General features: G+C 45.3%; 1 protein-coding gene across 3 annotated transcripts in view; it reads right to left on the bottom strand.

Moving 5' to 3' along the window:
• The window catches only part of CEP112 (centrosomal protein 112), a 401457-nt gene that overhangs the window by 276574 nt on the left and 100416 nt on the right, over positions 1-24467 (bottom strand). For all 3 annotated transcript variants that reach the window (XM_075014699.1, XM_075014700.1, XM_075014701.1), the window contains 3 exons: positions 23744-23843; positions 22034-22152; positions 14608-14751 (listed from right to left, as the gene is read on the bottom strand). In XM_075014699.1, coding sequence (XP_074870800.1) covers positions 14608-14751; positions 22034-22152; positions 23744-23843 — 363 coding nt within the window. The remainder of the gene's footprint in view (positions 1-14607; positions 14752-22033; positions 22153-23743; positions 23844-24467) is intronic.

Genomic DNA, 24467 nt, shown 5'->3' with positions numbered 1-24467 from the left:
GGTGTGTGCTGCCGGTTTGTATACACTCGCCAGCCAGTGCTGCATGCTGCGCATGTGTAACCTGGCGTTCTGTACTACGAACGTTGCTGCTGCCATGTGGCCCAGCAGCTGTAAGCACGTCAGAACCGGCACCGTAGGGCTGAAGGTGATGACTTGCACGAGGGAGCCAATGGCCCAAAAGCGTGTCTCTAGTAGATACACTCTCGCTGTAATAGAATTTATGCGTGCCCCTATGAACTCTATGTCCTGTGTGGGGTCTATCTTTGATTTTGCCAGATTGATAACCAGGCCGAGCGAAAAGAACGTGCCTGCTGTGACGCGTATCATGCGTAGTACCTCCTCCTTCGAGGCCCCTTTGAGTAGGCAGTCGTCCAGATACGGGAATATAAATACCCCCTGTCTGTGCAGGTAGGCTGATACCACTGCCAAGGTCTTGGTGAAGACTCTGGGGGCCGAGGAGAGGCCAAACGGCAGGACCTTGTATTGAAAATGTTCTTTGCCTACCATGAACCGGAGGAATCGTCGGTGAGTCGGATGGATAGTTATGTGAAAATACGCGTCTTGTAAGTCGAGGGCTGCGAACCAATCTCCATCGTCCAGTGCCGTAAGGATGGAGGCGATTGTGATCATCCGAAAGCATTGCTTGCGCAGGTACCGGTTGAGGCCTCGAAGATCTAAGATGGGCCTCCAGCCTCCTGTCTTTTTCTCCGTGAGGAAGTACCTCGAGTAGAACCCTTTCCCTTGCAGTTGCTCCAGCACTCTTTCCACTGCCCCTATGAGCATGAGATGGTCTACCTCCTGCTTGAGCCTCGCTACGTGGGAGGCCTCCTGGAGGTGGGGCCTGGGTGGAGGTCGTGGCGGTGGGAGCGACTGGAAGGGGATGGCGTACCCTGTGGCTATGATCTCCACCACCCATTTGTCTGTGGTGATCCTTTGCCACTGGTCGTAGAATGGTCGGAGGCAATGGTGGAATAACAGCTTCGGATGACCTTGTGCGATGGTAGTGATGGCGCAGCCCTGGATCTGTGTGTCAAACTTGTGGCCTTTGGCCCTGCCCCGAGGACGCACGGCTCTGTTGGGAACGTCGCCTGGGAGTTCTGTACTGCTGGTGCTGTTGATGTCGCCCTTGCTCGTAACCCCTGTGGTACTGGGGAAGCTGTGGCTGGTACTGGTACCGTCTTTGTTGAGGGTAGTACTTTTTCTTTCTGTATGGAGGGGTGTAAATCCCCAGGGTCTTAAGTGTGGCTCTTGAATCTTTACTGGAATGAAGGCCCAAGTCAGTTGATTCAGCAAACAGCTTCTGCGGGTCGAAGGGAAGATCGACGATCTTTGCCTGCAGATCCCTCGGTATACCCGAAGTCTGGAGCCAGGACTCCCTTCGCATCACCACTGCCGTAGCTGTGGAGCATGCTGCTGTGTCCGCAACATCCAGGGCGATCTGAACTCCCGTCCTCGAGGCCGCGTAGCCTTCTTGCACGACGGCCTTGAGCACCGGTTTCTTGTCCTCTGGAAGCGAGTCCATGAGGGAGGTTAAACTAGTGTAGTTGTCGAAATTGTGGTTCGCTAGATGCGCTGTGTAATTTGCCATTCGCAACAGTAGTGTGGAGGAGGAGTAGACCTTTCTGCCGAACAGCTCTAGCTTCTTGGCATCTTTGTCTGTTCCCCGTCTTGAATTGAGATGCCTTTGATCTTTGGTGCGACGACTCTACCACCAAGGAATTTGGTTGTGGGTGGCTGAACAGGAACTCCATGCCCTTCGCCGGCACAAAGTATTTCTTGTCCGCTCTCTTGTAGACAGGCAGAATAGTCGCAGGGGTCTGCCATATCGTAGTGGCGGACTCCAAGATTGCTTCGTCAAGCGGTATTGCTATTTTGGAGGAGGCCGGAGGTCTCAGATTTTTGAGGAGCTTATGGTGTTTCTCTTGCACCTCTGCTGTCTGGATGCCTTGCGTGAAGGCCACCCTTTTAAACAGCTCTTGAAACTGTTTGAGATCGTCCAGAGGATGGACTTCCCCCGGGGCCATAGCCTCGTCCGGGGAGCAGAGCAAGGAACCACTAGGATACGCCTCTCTGGACCCTTCCGGTTCCTGTTGGCGATAGTACATCCACTCGCTGGAAGCTTGTGAGGGAAAATCTCGGGGTTCCATAACCAGTTCCCCCTGAGATACTTGAGTCTCTGTCCCCGTTTGCGATTGCCCTCAGGGATACAGGACCGTCTGTGGGGATCTTTCCCTGGTAGAATGCCGGTGGTGTCTATGCCCCGCGTGATAGGGACGACCATGGCAGCATGGGCACTGTTCTTGGGAAGGTGACCTGGACCACTCCCTTGGTGTGTACCCCCTGCGTCTGGGGGAGCGAGATCGTCGAGAGACATGGGACACTGGAGAGAGCTATTTGTGATAGTACTCCAGCGGCTCAAACCCCAAGAAGGGTGAAGGTGGTCCCAGCCAGGGCGAGGCTGGTTGTAAAAGTGGAGACGAGGGCTCCGGGTAGGCTAGGGGGGACCCCTGCCTTCTAGTTGGAGTCCGCAGCATGAGCGGAGGGCTGAGAGAAAGCAACTCTGCAGCCCTGTCTGGAGAGGGGCTGCGGTGCCTTGTTTTCTGTGCAGCCTTCCCCCTCCCTTGAGGGGGTGGCTCTGCCCCCTGACCTGCAGGGGATCTCGGCCCCGTCCGCGCCGCGCTCGGCACGCTCTTGGGCAGTGCCGCGCGGGCGGTGTCCTCCGGTGCCTGCAGGCTGCGTGCCTGTGCGCTCTGCACCGCCGGTTCCCCGGGGGTCGGTGCCGCTGCTTGCAGTGCCGCCGGTACCGGCGCTTGTTTAGCCGCCGCCCTGCCTGCGGTGCGGGGCAGCTGTTTGATCGTCGGAGGCTGAGCCGCCTCCACGTGGCTCTCCGTGCCACCGCCAAACAGCTGTTGCTGCAGCTGGGGGCTGTGCGCTCCTCCCATCCCGCTCGCTGTTGCTGCCGGCAGGGATCGGGTTGGGGAGACTTTCCTCTGTTTTTGCGCTGATGGGGTGAGGGAGGCAGCTTTCCTTTTATGGGCCCCGGAGGGTCCCTCCTGCTGCGGCCACTCTGGCACGTCTGGCTGGAGGGCCTTGTCGAAGAGCAGCATTTTAAGCCACATCTCCCTGTCCTTCCTTGCTCTGGCTGTTAATTTTGCACAGAAGGAGAATTTCTGCGTGACATGGGACTCCCCAAGCCACCTTATGCAGTGACTGTGCCCATCAGACGCTGGCATTGCCTCTCGGCAAGACTCACATTTCTTGAATCCTGAAGAGGACTTTGTTGGTGAGTCTTTTAGTTGTTAATGGGGTACTTAGCACCTTCTCTGTGCTGTTTTCCCCCTCTCGGATAGCCTGCCGCGGCAGGAGGGCTAATGGCCCTAGGCTCCTGGCCTCCGGTGCTCCGCTTGTTACTAGGACTGGACTGAATGCTGTCCCGCTTGTTGTTTCTTGGTTTTTTTTTTTTTTTTTTTGAAAATAACAACTGGCTAACTTAACAACAGACTAAGAACTTGAAAACTTTAAAGAAACAGCTAAAACCATTGAATACGCTAACTTGGCCGTAGCCTAGTCAGATTCCGTCTGCAGCCAATGGCGGTTAAGAGGAACTGGCGGGGACCGGATTGCGCATGTGGCCAGGAGCGCGCAAGGGAGCGGCACGCACCGGCGCATGCGCGGTCCGGCAGAAACTGCTTGGAAGATCCGATCTGCGGCGCCGGGCGAGCCCGACACCTAATGTGGAGCACCCACGGGGACACTCGAAGAAGAACAGCTACTGCTCTGTTGATAAGCAGTTTGGTGTGGACACATCCACCACCAGGGTCATGATCCTGAAGGTCTTCCATGCCATTAATCAGGTGCTGCTGAGCATGGTCGTCACTCTGGGAAAAATGGACACCATGGTGGGTGGCTTTGGCAACCATGGGCTTCTCCAACTGTTGAGGGGGGCCCTAGATGGCATGCACGATCCCTTCCCGGCCCCTGCCCACTGGGCCAAGGACTGTCAACCAGAAGGGCTATTTCTCCATGGTGTTGCAGGCCCTTATAGACCACAAAGGCCACTTCACAGATGTCAACATGGGATGGCCAAGAAAGGCTCACAATGCACTCATCTTCTGAAACTCTTGCCTATTCTGGAAGAAACATACCAGAACCTTCTTCCCCAACTGCACCATCAGCGTCTGGGAGGTGAATGTGCCTGTCATCCTTCTGTGTAACGTGGCTGATGCTTTCCTCCCCTAGCACATGAAGCCCGATATAGGCAGCCTAGAACCCAGTAAAGAGGACTTAAATGTCACGCTTAGCATATGCCACATGGTGGTGGAATGTGCATTCGATTGTCTCAAGTGGATGTTCCAGTGTCATCTTACCTGCCTGGAACTCAACAAACGCAACACCCCCATTTGTGGTGGCAGCCTGTTGTGTGTTCCACAAGATGTGTGAGAGCAAGGGGGAGGTCCTTCCGCCAGCATGAGATAATGAGGCAAAATGTCTCGCCTAGGTCTATGAGCAGCCAAACACTGGTGACATACAAATAGCACGTCAAGGGGCTGTGCTCATCAGGAAGGCCTAGAAGGACAGTTTTCTATCGGGCCACTTCTGTGACTCTTCTCGACCACGGGCCCCTGCATTCCTATGTGTGCATTTCATCCCCCACCCCTCTCTTCCCATGCCCCCCCTTCCCACTCTCTCTGGAACAAATAATAAAGTACATTTTCTAAGACAAAATGAGCTGTTTTTTGGGGGGTATGTACAACAGAGGAGGAAAGGGGATAGGAACCTGGAATACAGGCAGGATGAAGGGGCTCAGGGATGGGGCTGTCAGTGCTGCATGTCTTCAGGTGGTGGGGTCCTGGAGGCTCCTGAAGAGGCTGGGGTGGGGAGGACACGGCTGGTGACAAGTATCAGAGGGGTAAGACATGCTAGTCTATATCCACAAAAACAATGAGAAGTCCTGTGACACCTTATAGACTAACACCTATGTTGGAGCATAAGCTTTTGTGGGCAAAGGCCCACTTTGTCAGGTGTGTCTAGTGGAAATTCCAGAGGCACGACTCCTCTGGAATTTCCACTACATGCATCTAATGAAGTGGATTTTTGGCCACGGAAGTTCATGATCCAAAATATCTGTTCGTCTATCAGGTGCTACAGTAATTTTCATTGTTATAGCTGGTGATCTGCTCCATGCAGGACACCAGGCTCTCCACTATAGAAGCCAAGGTGTTCTGCTGGTGCATCAAGTGGTCCTAGGCAGCCCTGCAGTGCTCCCAGTCCTCTCAACACTTCACTCGCTCCGCCTCCAGGCCCTCCATGACAGTCCACAAGCAAGCCCTGTGCTCCCAGAGCATGTTGTCCCAGGAGTACTTCCTCCAGCAGATCCCACTCAAGTGGATAGATAGTGCAGGAAGTGGGGGACATGCCACATTCACAGCTGTGAAGAGAAATTATGAGGACTGCCATCACAGGAGACTCTATGTGGACAACTAGCCCCAAACACTTACCCAACACTGAAAGTCTTGCTACAGATGCCAGTGATGTACTTTGGGCATGGTCATATATTGCCCAGACGGCAGGAACTGCACAGTGTGGGCACAGATGGATCAGGGAAGCATTGTGACACCCAAAACCCAGGGATGACCAGGCATGTGAATGTGCCCGCCAAGCCATGGACCTGCAGGCATGAGGGGGGATTGGGCAGCTCACTGTCCACCCAAGTCCTACAGACCCTGGCACTCATGGCATACCCCACAGAGAGAACTCCTGTCAGTACCCAATGGAGGGAGCCGGGCTGAGGGAGGTGAGTGTGAGCAGTAGACGCTGCTTGCTTGGGAGAGGGCCAGTGGGTTCCCCTCCTTTACCTCTACACCAGCAGGTTCCTCAGTACAACATCAGTCTCCCCTGCAGCACGGTGCCACACTGGGAATGACTGCTGCCTCAGTGGGGTAGAACCCTGGGCCACAAGCGGCACTGCCGTGTGCATCATTGACCCCAGACACCTTAATAGTCACTTATCACAGGAAGATGCCATACCACTGAGGCTACACTAAAGCAGACCTCCTGGGAGGGTTGTGCAGGGTCCCCATGTGGGAGCATCTGGAGCTGACTGCTCCAGACTGGTGGGCCACATGCAGACAGATGACTAGCCTATTTTGCAACCCCCTGACCCCGTGAGCTGCAAGAGGAGTGCACCCCGCAGCTACTGCCTGCTCTGTAGGTGATAGGAAAAAGTTTCTATCTCACCTGAAGTGCCCTCACTAGGATCCTGGGGGAATGCTGGGAGTGGTGGACCAGCTCCAGGGCCAGCAGGACCTTCTTGCTGGCCGGCATAGTGGAGTAGCTGGCCCCTTCCTATTTGTCATCATCCTTGGGCACCTCAAAGGTGACATCAGGTGTGTCTTACCAGGTTCCATAACTGCTGGGGCATGGGCAGTTATGTGGGCCATCCACCCCCAATTACATGGGCAGTGATATGGGCCATCCACCCCCAAAAATGGCAAATAGCGACACCTGTGGGGTGCTGCCCCAAAGCGCCTGGACTCTTCACAGGCCTTGTGATAGCCCTGGCAGAGGTCCATTCTGAGCCATCAATGCTCCAGGGCCTGGGTGTGTCCCTTCTCCAACAGACCTATGACAATGCAGTTGTAAACCTCAGCATTTTGCTGGCTGGTGTGAAGATCCTAGAGAGTACTCTCCTCTCCCCAGAGCCCTCTGAGGTCCAGGATCTCCACACCAGTCCAGGACAGAACCCACCTGCATCCAGGGGCACTAGGTGCTGGGGGTGCAGCTCTGGTAGTGCTCTCAACTGTTGAGGGGTTGCTTGGAGCTCTGGCCTGACTCATGGCTCCCTCTGAGAAACTTGCATCGCAGCTCAGGGATTCAAGGAAGGCCATGTGCAGCCAGCTGTTCTGTCAGTGACAAACTCCTTTCAGGCTTTGCAGGGGTCAAACAGTAGAGTTGGCCACAAGCGTGCCTAGAGTGGTCAGGTCTGCAGCTGTACCAGGTCCCTGGAGGCCAATAACAGCCCCTGCTTGTACACACTAGTGGTATTTTGAAATAACAATTTAGAAATAGTTATTTCAAAAGTCAAAACTTGGATCACACTATTTTGAATTAACTTCCAGTTATTCTGAAATAAACCTTCTACTGTAGACCACTGCTCACTTTGCTTATTTAGACCACTAACAAATTTCCCAAATATCCTCCTACACATACGCTTACCACAGAATAACTGCTATGGATAATAGTAAAGTAAGGTGTCTGACAGAGATGTCTGTAAATGAGAGAGGGGCAGACAGCTGGCTACTTTGGTAACAAAACTAAAGACAAAATCTCCTTTACATAAAGCAATAAAGGTTTCACACACATTTTTATAAAATGGTTCCATAGCTAATAATCCATTGCTGATTCATTTTTTTATAATTATTGATGCTAAATCACACACCCCTCCTTTGTAACCATTGCTATCTGTACTAACGTGTTTTCCCAATAAATAAATATTTGCATATTGGGAGAAAGTCTATTATTATAGTATTGACAAGTGTTATATCATTCAGCCATTTCACTTGTTCACAGTAAATGGCACTCAACACTATGAAATGCCATGAAAAATGAAAAAAAAAGTCTAAAATAACAAAAAAAAGAGAAACTCATTTTCAGTGACAGTCTAGTCTTTCATCTTAAGCCATGCCTTGAACTCTACCTTGTTTAATTATTAAATCAGGAGCTGCTCAGCAAGATCTGTCTTCTTTTGATGGTTCTTAAATTCAATTCTGCTGACAGACTGTGTCCATTTTTCTCCTTATTTACTGTTGCCTATGACAAGGTCTGAATGCTAATTTTTCAATTCAACTTTCATTAATGACAGAAGAAAGTTTGTTTGACGTTGCCCTTTAGTTCAAGCTATCACTTTTCTTTAATGTCTCACCTTGATGACAAAAGTACAAGATACATCCTTGAAAGAGATTTGAGTTTTTTCTAACAAACATTTACTTTTTAAATTGTGTACAGTATATAGTAAATACAGTTCACACCTGATTTTTAAATGACCTGCCTTTTAGTATTTTAACAATACACACTTTGTTTCCCCTGAGGTTCATAAGAACTTATGTGCAATTCACAATGAATTTTTTTTGTTTCTCCACACATACTAGAACACATCTAGTGAAGGTTAATTGCCTACTGCTTCTTTCCTTGTTGGATTGTCTACCATTGCCAGACTGAGTAAAGGAAAGGTAGGTGCTGTTTTTATAATACACTCACCTGGATAATTCCACACTTCTGGGAAGGCACTAATGCCAAAATTAGCTCTCTGTCGAAAACATCAACTGTTGCTTCCACACATGCTCCCCTCTGGAGCTGAACATTCAACACGTGGTTATAAAAGTTAACAATCAATATTTTTCAAACCTACAACTAAAGATGCCAAATAAATGGTCTTTTTCTTCGGGCATTTTCTATACAAAGGTCTTCTTCTAGGGTATTAATTAATAACTGTATGTATAGTACTCTAAAGAGACATTCTTCCAGCCAGCTATTTTGGCCATTTGAGATGGATCAGTGTGGCTGGCATGTGGCCCAGGATTATCTCTCCTGCCCTCCCAAATGCATCTGACAGTGAGGGGACTCTGACTAGAGGAAAAGTGCATTTCACTTGTGAAACTGCAAGGCTGGCCCCCTCCACTGCTGTGGGCTCTCTACCTCTCAATGCTCAGACAGGAGCTGACTGACCCTCAATCCCCCACACAATAAATGTAAACCGGTTCCTGGTCTTTTGCTGAGTTTTTCCTTCATTAACCACCCTGCCCTTCTTCCCTGTTGTCATAATATGGGAGCTTTATTTTCAAGAGGCTGTGGGTCTTACTGATTGCCTGTGATCAGAAGGAACTTTTTCCCATTGGATCAAATTGGTAGAGGCCTGGTGGGCCTTTCTGCCTCACAGCATCAGAGAGGCACCTTTAAAAGGTTAAGGACTTTGGAATTTAATATTAAGAATTCATATGAAGAACTTTTAGTTTTGTGACAACTTGCAACCCACATCCATTGTGGAGAAAGGATAAAACAGTCAGCTTCCCTTTTGGTGGTGTATCTTGTGTCTCTACAAACAGAAGAGACCTCAAGACTTGACTCTCCCTCTGGGACCCCCTGCCCCATTTGCAGAAAAGAACACAAGGTAATTAATTAGATGGTAGAAGCCCTGTAACTATGGACCCAATTAAAGCACATGGTATATGACAGGCAGGAAGAGAAAAGAGCTGAATTGTGGGGTGCGGGGATCAGCAGTAATAAGTCCAATTACCAACCCTGGTGTGTCCTCTTCAAACCTGTTAATAAAACCCCAAGGCTTACCCATTTAATCTTCCTAGTTATCCTTGGAAGAAAGAGTACAGTACAAACGGAAAAAGAAACCTCAAAAATCAAGTCTACTAAAAAAATGTTTAAGAAAGGAGGAGCTCTTTATGTATGTATATTTAAATAATATCAAGAGCACCTAAGACCAACTAGACAGGTTTTTCATGTTACATCGTGTATAAGTCTAATACTAAAACAAGAGTTCTTCCTTCTGAGGACTCATCAGCACATCTCTTGAAGCCTTGTTTATCTAAGAAGAGTGCAAAGGATGTGCTAGCAGAAGAAACACTCAACTTTTGTAGAAGTGTTTGTCTATGGAAGATTCTAAGACTGAACTCAAGGAAGATGACTCAGCATTTGGGAACACCAGCACACTGAAAAAAGCCATATATGCTACCACATAAATGCTTTAAAAGGGGCATGGAGGCTAGTGACCATTTCAGCAGCCTAGCAACAGTGTCATTCAGGAAGTTCCTGTCTGACTCTCTCATCCAGGTTTCACATTCTCTTATCAAATTTCTGATTCTGGAAAGAAGGTGTTGCATCACATCTCTCAGGCTTGGTCTATACTACAAACTTAGGTAAACAAAAGCTGCCTTACGTTGCCTAATCATGTATGAATCCACACCAGCCTAACTCACCTGTAAATGTTGAATTAACTGCACCATCAGAGCAATAGGCATAGCACTTAATTCAATGCTGATGGGTTGAGAAAGAGGGAATGCAGACACCGCATTTTACGTCAACTAAATTGGCATCCAGGAGGTATCCAAACATCCTCCTCTGTGACTGCTCTCTAGACCATTTTCAACTCTGCACCCACGTAAACAGGAAGCATCCCCTGCCCTATTAAAGCCCCAGGAACTTTTCAATTGCTGTTTCTTCTGTGATCAGTGTGGATCTTATTGGTCTGTAAAGAGAAGAGACTGTGCAAGCACAGTTCCAATCCAACATAAGAAACACAGATATCTGAAAAAGATTATGTGGGCCACCAGGAAGAAGGACTACAACAGGAACACGCACAAGTGCCAAAAGAAAATCAAAGAACTTTGACAAGTGAACCAGAAAAGGGGGACCAAAAGTCATTCTGGTACTGAATTTCAGATGTGTCGCTTTTACAATGAGCTACATACAATTCTCAGGGCTGACCATACCACTACCCCCTAAACACAGCATGAATACCTCCCATGAGTCTAAGTACCATGTCACTTCAGGCAACAACGAAGAGGACATTCTGGATAAGATGAGGAAAAGGAGGAAGAGGAGAACAGAAGACACTGAACAGAGGTGAGGGAGGCATGACCTCATTCAGCAAGGTTCCTCAGACCAAGAAATTCCACTTAAGGGCACACACTGGCCATTTCTACACAAGCCACTTCCTTTGGAAGTGGCATGTTAATACACAGAATGAAATATGCTAATGAGGCACGGATGCAAATTCCCCACGACTCATTAGCATAATGTCATGTGATTTGGAGTCCAAAAATTTTCGGGAAGAAGGGGCCTCCAGAAGAAGGACTTCCTTCCAGAAGCGCCCCCAGGGCCGCACTTCTACACGGCATTTTGGAGTCTGGAAGAACGGTCTTCTGGACTCCAAATCATGTGACATTATGCTAATGAGTCACGGGGAATTCACATCCGCGCCTCATTAGCATCTTTCGCTCCGTGTATTAGCATGCCACTTCCAAAGGAAGAGGCCTGCGTAGAAATGGCCACTGTGACTTACTCATTCCAACAATTTGATTCAAATTCTATCGGCACCTTTCCATTTCAGAAGGACTCAGTCTGGCTTGTACACACTAGAATTGGATCAACAAAGACATTTGGTTCTTCAACCTTGCACTTGTCTGAAGGAAATTCAAATACACTTAGAAGGCATTACTATATCCCACATTACACCTTTACATGTCCCCTTAATTGGAACTAGCCATAGGGGTTGGGGTGAATGGGTAAAACTTAGTCATGGGATTCAACCCATGGTGCCTGACATTAATCACTGTTTCTCTAACATAACTGCTATTGTTAGTTGTAATAGTAAGTTTATCATGCCTATATGGACTGTGCAGATCGCTGGGAGAGCCATTACAGTTGGAATTACAGGCCACAATTCCTGGTGGGAGACATTGCTTGGATGGAGCCCCTGTGCAACTGGTCTTTTAAATATTATGCTCACTCCATTGTGGTGATCATTAGTTCCCAAATTATACTAGAGTAAATGGTCTGATTCTACTGGTTTGCCGAATTCAACAACTTTTGAGATGGTAACAATGAATTGAAGACCAGACTCACTACCATGGGCTAAGGAGGATGTGATGGGGATACTTGCTCAGCGCAAGCACCCCATCAATGGGGGGACTTGTTACCTACCAACTCTGTGTTTTTGGGGAACCAGAGCATAACCACCAGTCAATCCTGTGCTCTTAGGGAGCCAGTGAGCACATAAAGGACAACCCCCCACCCCACCTGGAGCCTCTGTTGGAACCCAAAGACAACACCGAAAGTTGCAGGGGTAGACACATCTAAATCCCAGCAACAAGGGTGAGTGGATTAAGGAAACACCCCTAGCCTCATCTGCACTGAAGACAGAACAGAAAGACATCTCTAGTAGCATAATGAACGGAGAACACCTTTTCTAAAGCAGGAACCTTACTGAACTATGGGATACCAAAAGCAGAGAAGCACTGCCTGATGGGAAGTCTCTGCTCCAGTTGCTAATGAACCCAGGCCTGCTCACACACAAATTAATCATTGTCAGGACAATTCTACTGATGGAGCCTATCGATACCCAAAATACTGAAACTGTCTAGTTGCAGTGTGAGCTTGTTCAAGGAACATCACCCATCATCAAATCCAGTGCTCTTCTTCAACTATTGTTCTGTTCCTACAAAAACATCTAAGCTTGCTCAAGAAACTGTCCTGATACCTGGATGTAAACTCTACATCAGTTCCATTGAGACTTCATCATCATCTCCTGCCTGATTGTGCTGGGGGCTCTGCTTGTCTCCTGCCCTGGCTACCATCACCATCTGGGTACTTCAATCAGTGCAAGCTCCATGGAATGCAGAAATCTCTCTCTCTAGGCATAGCCCAAAAGTAATGGACAAATCTGGTAACACACTCCAGTATTAACTCTACTGACATCATTGCAGTACAGAGTGTCGCAACATAAAGGCTAGGTTTGCACCGCACATGCTTGCAGCATACGCTTTCTTGCTACCACTGTTAACAGTGAGGAGACTAATATCACATAGGATCATCTGAGGACATAGGTGAGTTTTCCATTACAAATGCTTGTACTGCAAACAAAAGTGCACGTGATACCCCACCCATGGTCATTTTCAGGTTCTTCAACCATGGTTTCCCTAATACGCCAGTGATTTGGGTGGCGGGCATCAACATTGACTTCTGAATCTGCAAGCCTAGGGTGACTCCTACCAGCGGCGTTAATGAAAGAGAAGGCACACAACCCCCAAACACCCCAAGAGCAATCTTGAACAAAGACAGAATTTTTAGGAGTTTAGTGTTGATCCCTTGCCTCAAATTAATGTCTGTATTGAAAAGAGGAGGAGGAATTGTCCACCTTCCCTCCTGACATAGATTTCCCACAAGTTGCAGCCCAGAGCTCATCACCCATACCACTCAGGCATACTCACCATGGCTGGAACTTCAAACTGGTTCACTGAATTGCTAAGGATTCTGATTATGTTCTGGCTTGCACTTGGGTGTAATAAAAGGAGTGACTTTTAAAGGGCAGCCTTGTACCAGACTCAGGGTATGCACTAACAACAGTTGCCTTGTACTTTCCATGCTTTATAGTGGGAAGCTTGACCTTCAGAAAATATCCTGCACACCAGCAAAAAGGCTTCTGCAGATCAGCAGATGGAAAAAGAGAATGCACAATGACATGTTCAACAAGATAATGAACACCACCAGGACAGCTAATACAGAGCTCAGAGCCTGGAGGACTTCATGATCAGAAGAAGTGGATATGGAGAACATGTCACACAAGATGAAATGCTGCATATTATAAAGGACCAATCAGACATATTAAGTTATCTGCTTGAGCTTCAAGAAAAACAGTTTGAGGCTATGCTCCCTCTGCAGCCCCTGCATAATGGCCTACAAATGTCAGCCTGGTCCCAGACCTCCCTCCATCATCATTCCAAAGAGCTTTGACAAGCAAGGCTTTTGTGCTTTCACTAACAAGATGCCCTAGTTTCTTCCTTCTCTTAGAGTTAGCAGTGCAGCAGGCAGCAAGGCCAGTGGCTGTAACCCCAGAAGCCAGCAGCAGAGGTTGGGATCCCACACAGCAGAAAGGACCCCAGGTGCAGCTTGGTGGCCGGGATCCTGATGCAGGACCATTCTTGGCCCAAAATATGGAGGTGCTGCAGCACCCCCCACGGCCGTACTTCCTACACTGTGTGTAAACTACCTCTTTTGGAGGTAAGCCAAAAGCAACAGAACTGGAAAATAAGAGGAACAGTTCAGCTTCATGAACAAAGAGAAGCAGTAGAGAGGAGGAGGAATGGTGAGAAAGTAAATTTATAACAGGAAACATTTTCAGGAAGTGTTTACATTTGTGTACTAAGTCTTTTGTTTCTCAAGTAAAGAAATTCTGTTGCATGCTATAATGAAACAGTGATCTCATTCACATTCCTTATAAACAATTAACTTAATTAACAACAACACAGTTACTAGTCTCAGCAGATAAATCAAGGAACAAATACAAATAGAGATTGAATTATCTTCTCTCCTAAGGACTGTCCCTGCCTCCAGATAAGAGGCAAGTTAATGATTAAGTCTGAAGAATTTTGCATTTGAACTCTCTACACTACACCAGATTTTAGCTTCCAATACACCAATAAAGCACCTATCAGAAACCCTAGAAATTACAATTTTACTTTTGTTTACAGAAGCAGGAAAATGAGAGTCAAGTGTGTCTAACCTAACTTACTGGGGAAAAAACAACTCCCTAGACATTTGAAATAAATTTTTATTAATTCTATCTTTCTGATGAAGAAAAGTCAGTGTGATGTAGCATGGTACTTCAGGGCTGTCAATTTTTTTCAGTCCTGCTGTCTTTATGTCCACTTTATGGAGGGAAAAAATAATAATTCTCACCTGAACTCTTTCCCAAATACTGTCTTTCTGATACACCACATCTTACGAAAAAGGGCTATTCTAAAATGCACAGGTGCGTGAAAACTTAAGATTGTAATTCATATTTGTGATCAAGATCTAACGATTTAAAAAAAAACTTACAGTTGCCTTTGTCTGTGCCAAGTACTCGGTCTCCATTTTACTAAGACGTGCATTTGTGTCCTCAAGCAATTCTTGGATATTTTCTGTGTGTTTCTTCTGAAGATCAAATTTTTCCTTTTCCATTTCTGCCACAGCATTGTGAAGCTATATTTAAAAAAAATATATTACCAGAGTATTCAGTGACTTATAAAACTGCATAGCTGACTTTTCTGACTCTTAGAAAAAAAAACATATTTCTCCCTTTATTCATATGTGATAAGTTTTACCGTGTCACTGCTGCAGAAGTAAAAAAGAAGAAATCTTAAGAAAACATAAATGAACCAATTTAAACTTACCTTTTAGAGAATACTGAAAATATATTTGTAATTTTTGCTATTAATTAATTCATTTTGTATTCATTTTAATATTGAAACAGAACCAGTTACTAATGCACAAGCTTTATAAATTTTCTGCTCTACAAATAATTTTTTCTCCACAACTGCTTTCCTTCGTGTAACAGTAGGTTTTAAATCTAGCAGACTGGGGAACCTGGAAACAAAACTATCCACTTACTTGGATTAGAGAGTAATATTCGTGACATCAGTTGGAGCTACCGTACTGGGCTGCCCAATATGTGACTTTCAGTCCAAAACTAAGTCAATCCATTTCTGGCTTAAGAGCTTCAGCCCAGATTTGTAAAGGTATTTAAGAGTGGCTGCCTTCAGCAGTGCAACGCCTAACTCAATTAAGAGCCAAAGCCTCATTTTAAAAAGGGTTTCAATGGGATTTCAACTTCTAAGTACCTAAATTGATTTAAAAATTTGGACCTTCAAACCTGAGTTTATATACCAAGTCCCTCTGGTAATAATTGTATGTCTAACTGGCCAGATCCTGACTGGTGAAGACACAAACCATTACCTTGTTTCAAACAAGCCTATCCCGCTCACAATGACCCAAGGAACATGCAACAACACACCTGTGTGGTTAATGACACTCTGAAATCTACCTATTAAGACCACATTAACATATACATATTTCTTGTTTTAATAAAAATACCACAGTACTGGTCAGTCTTCTTGACAGGTGCCTGAAACACCTGATAATACTGATCTTATAATATTCATGCAAACTCATGCAATGATAATATTCCTCATGACCACATCCTCATAGAATATACTGTGTACAGAGGCAATATAAGTCTTCCTCAGAACTGTAAGAATGAAAACTAAAACTGTACATAGGGAGAAATTCAGTGCTGGAAAAATGAATATTTTTAAATTGCAATAAGCTTGTTCATAGTTAGCATGTTTTTAATTGCTGTCTTCAAATTATTTGTAAAAGTACCAAGCCTTACACACAGAAATATGAAAATTACCACCCTAGTTAAAAAAAATGTATGGATAACTATGTCAGGATTGTCCATGTAGAAGTTAGTCAAAAGTTGCTTACCGAAACAATGCATGATACTCACATAATGAAAGCTAGAAACATGATTTTATCATTGGCTTAGTATTTACTATTAGAAGAAAAATAACTTTATTATATAGCTATATGTCTGTCTTTATTAAAAATTTGGAACAGATGAAAACGCCATTTCAGTAAGTGCAAAAATCAGAGAATACCTGATTAATTTTTTAAGTAAACATTACACCAAGCATCATTTTTTTCAAGCGTAAATCATGGTGCAAACACAGCACCTAGTTTGTTATACAGTACACCCTCAACTTAATGGACTAATGGGGAAAAGGGGCATCCATTAACGCTGAAAGTCCATTATATCTGAATGGTTACACTGTTCGATGGTTCACTGACCTTCCCAAACCAGCTCTTGTCCTCCTCACCGTCCTTCCCGATTCTTCCCCCAATTACCATGGGAGGATCTGAATGCCAGCCTGACTCCTTCCACCTCCCACAGTTCTCAGTGCTATGTCTCCTCCATCCCCTGGCTCCCAGCTGCCTGCATGAAGTTAGAGCATGTCTGCCCCCAGCCTGCCGGTGGACAGCAGCCTCTGACACCATGGCTGGTGCTCAGTGCCACTGCAGGCAGCTGCATCCAGGCGCCAACGTGCTCCACACACATGGGGCTGAGGAAGAAGAGCTCCTGCAGCTCGATGCAGCACCCCCCTCCCGCCCCTCCTGCCTCAGCAATGCCAGTGTCCCCTCCAGGCCCAGCATCCCCAGACATTCCAGCAGCTCCTCCAGAGCCAGCACCAGCACCAGCTCTGATGAATCTCTGGCATTTATTTTGGGGAGGAGGCGCGAGGGACTGGCAGACAGCATCCATTATTTTGAAGTCCATTATACCAAGGTCTCTTAAATCAAGAGTTTACTGTACAATACTATATCAGCAAAATATGCTGAGTCTCCTGCCAACAACTTGACCCCTAATACAACAAAGGATAGCAATGATATGAGTTTGCACAGATCAACATCTATTCAATGAAAAAAGGCACTTGAGAAGAAGAAAATTAAGTAACTTTCATATACAGCATACAAATACTCTAGTTAACCATTTTTATTTTATTGTTTTGGAATGCTGAACTATCTTGTTTTTTTTAGCATGGGGGTAAATGATGCCTTTATGCCACTCCTGTGTTTTTAGTGGATTTAAAATTAACAGGGCATTTTTGTTTGTGTTCTTGTTTATGTACTTGTATCATTGACAGTTTTGATAATGACAGCTTTGGGAACAGCACTTGCTAGTTAACTGCTCTGCAGAGTAAGTATGATGAACTTAGGGTCAAAACACTGCTCTTTAAGAAACAAAACATTAAGCATTCTTGCCTCAGGTTCTCTGCTGTTAGAAAAAAACAATGTTTATGTGCAAGTCTTCTTCCAAAGAAATTAGAAAAACCAACAAGGCCTTTGGCTTATAGGTCCAGATGCCAAGACATAAAATTAAACACATCTTGTCTGGGAAGGGAGGAGCCTTAACTTTGGGGTGACCTTTCTCCCTCCCTTGTGGGCTAACAGCACGCTGTCTCAATAGTACCATGGCAAAGGCGGAGGCGTAGTATGATAAATCTGTCTCAGCACACACTCATACAGCCTTAAGCCTAAAGTAAATAAAATTTTGATTGAAAAATGCACGTATTACTGCACAAATAGCTTTTCAGAAGAGTCATTGTGGCCATGGGCAGCAAAGGTTTGATGGATAAAAATTCCACAAAGAATATGATAGCACACCTCCTTTGTAAACCCAGGTAATGGGCTTCTCAGGCCTGGTCTACACTAGATTAAGTCAAATTTAAGGGGGTTAAGATCAATTTTATGAAACATCAGTCTACACTCCAGAGCTCAACAGGTCAATTTTAAGGGGCTCTAGCGTCACCTTTTGTAATGCTGATTTCCCCTGCAGTAAGTCCTAAAAGTCAATTTTGCAATGGTCAAACTATACAAGGTGCAGATGGAAGCGTTATTAAAATCGATATTATTAGCCTCTGAAACTGTCCCACAATGTCCCTCAATGTGTCCTTTCTGGTCATCGCTCTACCTCTGCTGCCCTCCAGGTGAGTAGGAAGTAGGTGACATGAATCAGTGGTCACCAGGCTGGAAATTTTAATTAGATTTCCTTTCCTTCTGGCCAGCGTGGCGAGGAGATGTGTGGATCATATCGCTGCAGTACCCCTTGTAGACATGAGTTCTCAGGATCACAAAAGGGTCCCAGCATGGAGCCATCAAGAGATTTTAGCTTCTTCACACAACACTGGGATGAGGTCTATCTTCCTCCAACTCAAAGCCAACAAAGAAAATGCCGATATTTATGCAAATTTTCCAACATTGTACCCAGAAAGAATCAACAATCTTTACTTCACCCTTCTTATTCTGATGAGTCTGATGTTTTGTTTAGGAACTTAGAAAACATGGGAAGTTTCATGAGTCCCTAACGATTTTTTGCCTGTGACCTAGCTAATGCAGAGCATGGGCCATGCATCTCCTGAAGCACCTGCTTTAAAAATCCAGGTGCTGCTTTAAGCAGCACATGCTCCAAAGCAACCCCATCACCCCGCAGCCAGTGGGCGATCAGACCCTCCCCTATTTCACATGCACTCTGGGAGTGAAATTTAATCATTTTTTAACTCCTGGAGCAGGCACTTTAAAATCCAGGTGCTTCTTTAAGAATGCCACAATGAAGCCACCCACTCCCCACTGGACCAGCATCCACTGGAACATGCAGTGCTCCTCCCACCCCCACCCCACACACACGTCACAGAGTTGCTTAAAGAAGGTTTGGTATGGACAAGTGGCAAATTTTTTTCCCCATGAACCAAAGATAGCTTACCATGGTATTGAAGATAAACCTCAGCTTCAGAAGAGTTCAAATTGTTATGATTGGAATCATGCTTTCTGCAGTCTTAAGGGTTACCAGTGACTTTGCAATTCCCATATGTTCTTCCATAGAGACAGACAGTCATTCTTTTTGTCAGTATGGTCATTGTTCCAAGCAAAGACAAAAATTTTGCTATTGACAATGTCATTAATATTTCTACATTTATCTTATCAGGATCCAATCTTGCTAGATGACAAACAGGCCCCAGTTCTGCCCATAAGAGGTTGCCCCAAATGTGGAGAAGGAAGAAGTCCTGGCATGAAACGTTGAATGGTTATTTTGATGTTAAAGAAAAAGGGAGAGCTGACTGACAGGAGGAAAACCATGATGAACTGTCAGGCTCAAATACATGCTTCATTCCTGTCTGTAATGAACAGGCAGACCGAGTCGACTGAACCACTGTTTGAGAAATCACAATCAGCGACCTCTGTCTTGACTGAAGCAGTGCTTGAGAAAAAATCAGCAAACTCTGCACACCCTGTCCAACACATGCCCCATTACATGCCACCCTAACCTTACACATTACCTTTTCCTTTTGGGCAATGCTTTTTTTTTCCCTAGAAAAAAGGGTGCCAGAACTCAAGTCTGATGATTCCTCACATGGATTGGGGTGTTCAGTTTTAATATCCCAGTCGGTGCACTGCTGCAGGACCAGTTATGAAAATTTTTCTGGTGTTCTAACGCAAAAAGGTGCTAGACCTCCGTTCCAGTGTGTTCCACCAGAAAAAAATCCATTCTTTTGGGGGCCCTGTATCCCCAGGCCACTCCAGGCACCAACGTTACATGTCATCATTACCCCATTCATTCACCTCTCCTGATACACCAAGCACCAGCATTTTAGACCTCCCTCAACCCACTCAGTCCAATCCTCTGCTTCTGGCTCTGCATGCCTCACCCAAACTACGCCCCCTCCCTTCAATACCCCCTCCCTCCACACATCCTGCTCCTTCCTCTCCTTGTGGACCCAGAATGAGGGGGAGAAGATCATGGAGAGCCCTGAACTCTAGCCCCACAAAGTCACCCTCCAGCAGAAGACTAACCTTTGATGAACCATGATATCACTATCCTTATGTTTTCCCTATAGCCACCACACTGCCAGTAGTGCCCCGTAAATGAAAATATTATCATTTGGAAAAGAGTTTTGTTTATTGGTTAAAATGCGTTGGGGTTTAGTGGGTGGTGATGGATGTCACACAGCTGGAGGGGGGTTTCATAAAGGTCAAGGAAACAGCATGGGTTGAGAGAGGGGGGTTACTGTTAACGCCCTTCACGGTCATTCATAAACTTGGTTTCCAAGGCATCCCTGATTTTCAATGCCGCCTTCTGGGCTTTCCTGTTTTCCCTTGGGGTCAGTAGCTGATAATTTCTTGTGAGAATCTCTGCCTCAGCCTTCCGTGCAGGCATGAAACTTTCTCAACTCAACACACAAATGTTATGAAGAATACATCAGGGCCCAGTGACAAGGGTAATGTTTTCTTCATTGAGGTCTAAGTAGGTCAGAAGGCAACTGAACCTGGCTTTTCAACAGCCAAAGGCACATTCTACCACCATTCTCCACCTGCTCAGCCTGTAATTAAAGAGCTCCCTACTGGAGTCCAGGGCACCAAGGAAACAAGGAGTAATCAGGGTCACTCAGAATCATGGTGGGCATTTCTACACGCTCAATGTTAATTTTCTGGTCTGGAAAGAAAGGTCCGGTCTGGAGCCTTTTAAACGACCAGAATTCCTAAAGATTCATGTGTCATGCACCCTTCCCAACCATCCCACTTTGCTATCAGTGAAATTACCTTTGTGATCCACCAAAGCCTGCAACACAATAGAGAAGTACCTCTTGCAGTTAATGTATTCTGAGGCCTGGTGGTCTGGTACCAGGATGGGGACATGTGTTCCATCTTTGGTGCCACTGCAGTTAGTGAAACTCATGGCAGCAAAGCCATCCACTATACTCTGCACATTCCCCAGAGTCACTGTCTTTCATAGGAGAAGCTTATTGAGAACCTTGGCTATCATCATGACAGCAGCTCCCACTGTATATTTGCCCACTTCAAATTGATTTCCCACTGACCGGTAGCAGTCTGGAGCTGCAAACTTCAAGAGAGCAATTGCCACATGCTTCTGAAATGTCAAAGCAGGTCTAATTCTGGTATCGCTGTGCTTCAGGGTGGGAGACAGCAGTTGACAAAGTTCCTTGAAAGTAGCCTTATGCATGCAGAAGTTTTGCAGCCCCTACTTATTGTCCCACGACTACAAAACAACATGACCCTACCAGCCTGCGGTGGTTACGTGGGTCCAGAAACTGAACTCACTCTGTGCAGTGCTTCCAGTGCTGTCAGCAACTCCACAGTGCTTCTCTCCAGATCTTCACATCCGTCCATGCTCCCGGCAGCAAAAAGCTGATATTGCATGGGCAGTACATTCAGAAGATACTGCATCATGATGTGAGAACTGAGCAGAAAACATTGCAACAATCTTTGAGGCAACTCCATATCCATGTTAGTGTTTGTAATGGCAGTTGACATAAACTGCACAAAAAAGTGACAATTGTTTTCAGCAGGAAGTGAGGGAAATGCATTCTGGGACAATGACATTGGAAACCCAGAACTACTTGCAGTGACTCCCACTTCCACAGTTGGACTTAGGCTTCCTTGTGGGGACTCACTAAATCAAATTTGTAATCAGTTCAGGACACTCAAATTCAACTTTGCAATATCTAGTATTAAAAAGTCAGCTTTAACAAATTCAACTTTATTCCCAAGTGTAGACATACCCTCAGAAGGAAAAGACAGGGCTTGCGGAGAGCCTGCAAAGAAAGACTGGGATTTGCTCATATGGTCCAGAGGACATGGTGTAGTGACGGTTGTACATACAAATGAAAACGCCAAAATTTTGCAGTGCGTCACACTTACCGAGGTCTATTTTAGGCAAAAAATATGGTAAGAAAAATTGGCAATGTTACTCTAAAAGCAAGTACAGGGAATACAAAAAATAATTTCAGAAGTAGCAGGGGTCCCTTTTTAAAATTAATCATCAAGGTATTGAACCATACTCTTGATTTTTCCCACATTCCTATTGAATGAAGACTTCAGACTTAAAAGCAAATAAAGTGGTATCCATTACCCTTTTCTCCCAGTCATTGTTCAAAGAATCTGTGCTTTGTTCACACAACTTCTTTAACTCCAAAATCTGTTTTTCCTTAGTTTCTCTGACAACTTGTGACTCACGAACAAGGGTCTGAACTATAAAAAAAAAAAGAAAAAAGAAAATTAAACAATTCAAGAAATACCCTCTTCCAATTTTGGCAACAAAAGTCCAGCCTTCCACATCAAATATCAATTTCTGATATTTTTGTGATTTTAAAATTTTTGTTTGCGTGAAAACGTCCTTACAAATGTAACATTTAAATTCCATACCTTAAAACTAGATGTCTACACAAATATGGGATTGTCTCTTTCCACTGCAATTTTGTTCAGCTATAAAATATTTCCTGATTATAGTAAACTGTTGGCTAGCTGGCATTTGAGTAACCGTCACTCTCAAATAACCAGCGTAACTCAGAGCTGAGTAGCTCTGGGCAGGGAACACTGGGCGGGAGGACAGAGAGAGCAGAGGAGCCTGCTGGCTGCACACAAACACAGCAGGCTCTTCTGCTCTCTCCATCCCTGTTCCCCAGCAGGGCAGCTGGAAGCCGGGAGGGGGGCCCACCCCAGGCCTAGATGCAGCTCCCCCTCCCCGCCCAGAGCTGGATGCAGCTCCACCCATGGTGCCACCTCACCTCTCCCTTTTCCTCTCCCAGCTGCTGTAGTGCTCTACCATTCAGGGTTTTGAAGAGCGCCCTGGAGGTGGGAGATGGCAGCTGTAAACCTGCCCATGGCCCTCCTACAACTGAGCTCATGAGCTCACCACTGTGCGTGAGTCAAGCCTGAAGGCTCGTCTGCACTCCTACCCAGTGTGAGTACTCAACTCTCTATTATACAGAATATTTGATTATATGGCAACCTCCCATCTTGTGGATGCTAAATATGAAAGAGTTTGCTGTACTATTTTTCTCTCTCTGATTGTGAATAAATAAATATGAATATACAGAATTCTGTAAACTTACATTAAGTGTATAAAATAAGAAAATTAAGTGCCCAAGGAAAACATTAAAATATTACATCTCCACATAGCTTGCATCGAGGCTTACGCACTGCCAACTTTTCTTAAAAATAGCAGAACAGCAGCAAAACAAAATCAAACCTCAAAAATATCTAGTGTTAGACTCTCAAAATTGCTAGTCATTTTTCAAAATTCATGACAAATACTTAAATATACCATAAAGCAGGGCTGGATTAAATGCATTTTTATTTATTCATTCATTCATATAAAGAAACCACTCGATTCTCCACCTAGAGCTTAAAATAACCTGAACTTGTTACTTGTAAAAGGTTCCAAATTGAACATTTTAAATTAGCTTTAGAATTCAAGTGACATTGACCTTTGTACTTCTGATTGAGATTTGAGGTAAAAAAAAAAAAAAGTATTTCTATCACAAGAAACACTGTTCTTGTAGTATTTTAGCTTCCTCAAAAACCATGAAGCACAAAACCTAACAAGAACATGCTGTCTCTTGAAAAACGTAGTTTGGAAAACAGACAAAATGATTCAAATGAGCATCCTAATCAACTGAAAAAATTAGGACACTGAAAGATAAAATGGGGCCCTTAATCCTTATTGTATATGGAATCACAGAATCCTAGGGCTAGAAGGGACCTTAGGAGGTCATCTAGTCCAGCCCCCTGTACCAGCACAACAAAAATAGAAAGCAAAAATGTTCTCTCATATTATCACCTTTCTTCTCTAGCTTCCTAATAGTTTCCTCAGCTTCGTTCTGTTTAGTTTTGTAGAGGGTCTTCAACACCTCAGTTTCATTATTCTTCCTATCCAAAATCTGTAGTAGAAATTAACAACACTTTAACAAACATGTGATTCAAAAGAAAACTATAACCCACAACTAAAGAACTATTTTATGTGTGTACACACATACCCCTCTATATTGCAGTGGATGAGTTTTGCATCTATAAAAGAGGAGCAGTCAAGGGATGCTTGGGCTTCATGAAAGTAATGAAATGTGTGAAATTATCATTTCCACAGTCAATGGTTATAAACAGAGGATCCATTCAGATGGAAAGCAGGCAACAACAGTATATGACCTTTTCAGCGACAAAGATACTATTTTAATGTAAATGTCCTTAATAACAAAAGCCGTGTCTACACTTAAAAGACCTTCCGAAAGAAGCCGGTGGTCTTCCAGAAGCTTTTTGGAGTGTCTACACATAAAAGGTGCTCTTCCAGAAGGTGCCACCTATTCTGGATTCTATACTCTGCTCCCAAACTAGGAAAAGCACCTTCTTCTGGAAGATTCTTCTGGAAGAATACATGTGTAGATGCTCCGCAGCCCCTTCTTCCAAAAGAGCAGTCCACCATGGTGGCAGCCAGCTGGAGTGCAGAGATGGGAATCTGCAGTCTCTGGCCACTTTTAAAGATGCAGGGACCCAGAGAGCCCATGGAAGGA

The sequence above is a fragment of the Carettochelys insculpta genome, chromosome 20, assembly GCF_033958435.1.
Source record: "Carettochelys insculpta isolate YL-2023 chromosome 20, ASM3395843v1, whole genome shotgun sequence".
Taxonomy (NCBI): Eukaryota; Metazoa; Chordata; order Testudines; family Carettochelyidae; genus Carettochelys; species Carettochelys insculpta.
The sequence above is the reverse complement of the archived record's forward strand: the minus strand, read 5'-3'. Positions and strand labels throughout refer to the sequence as shown.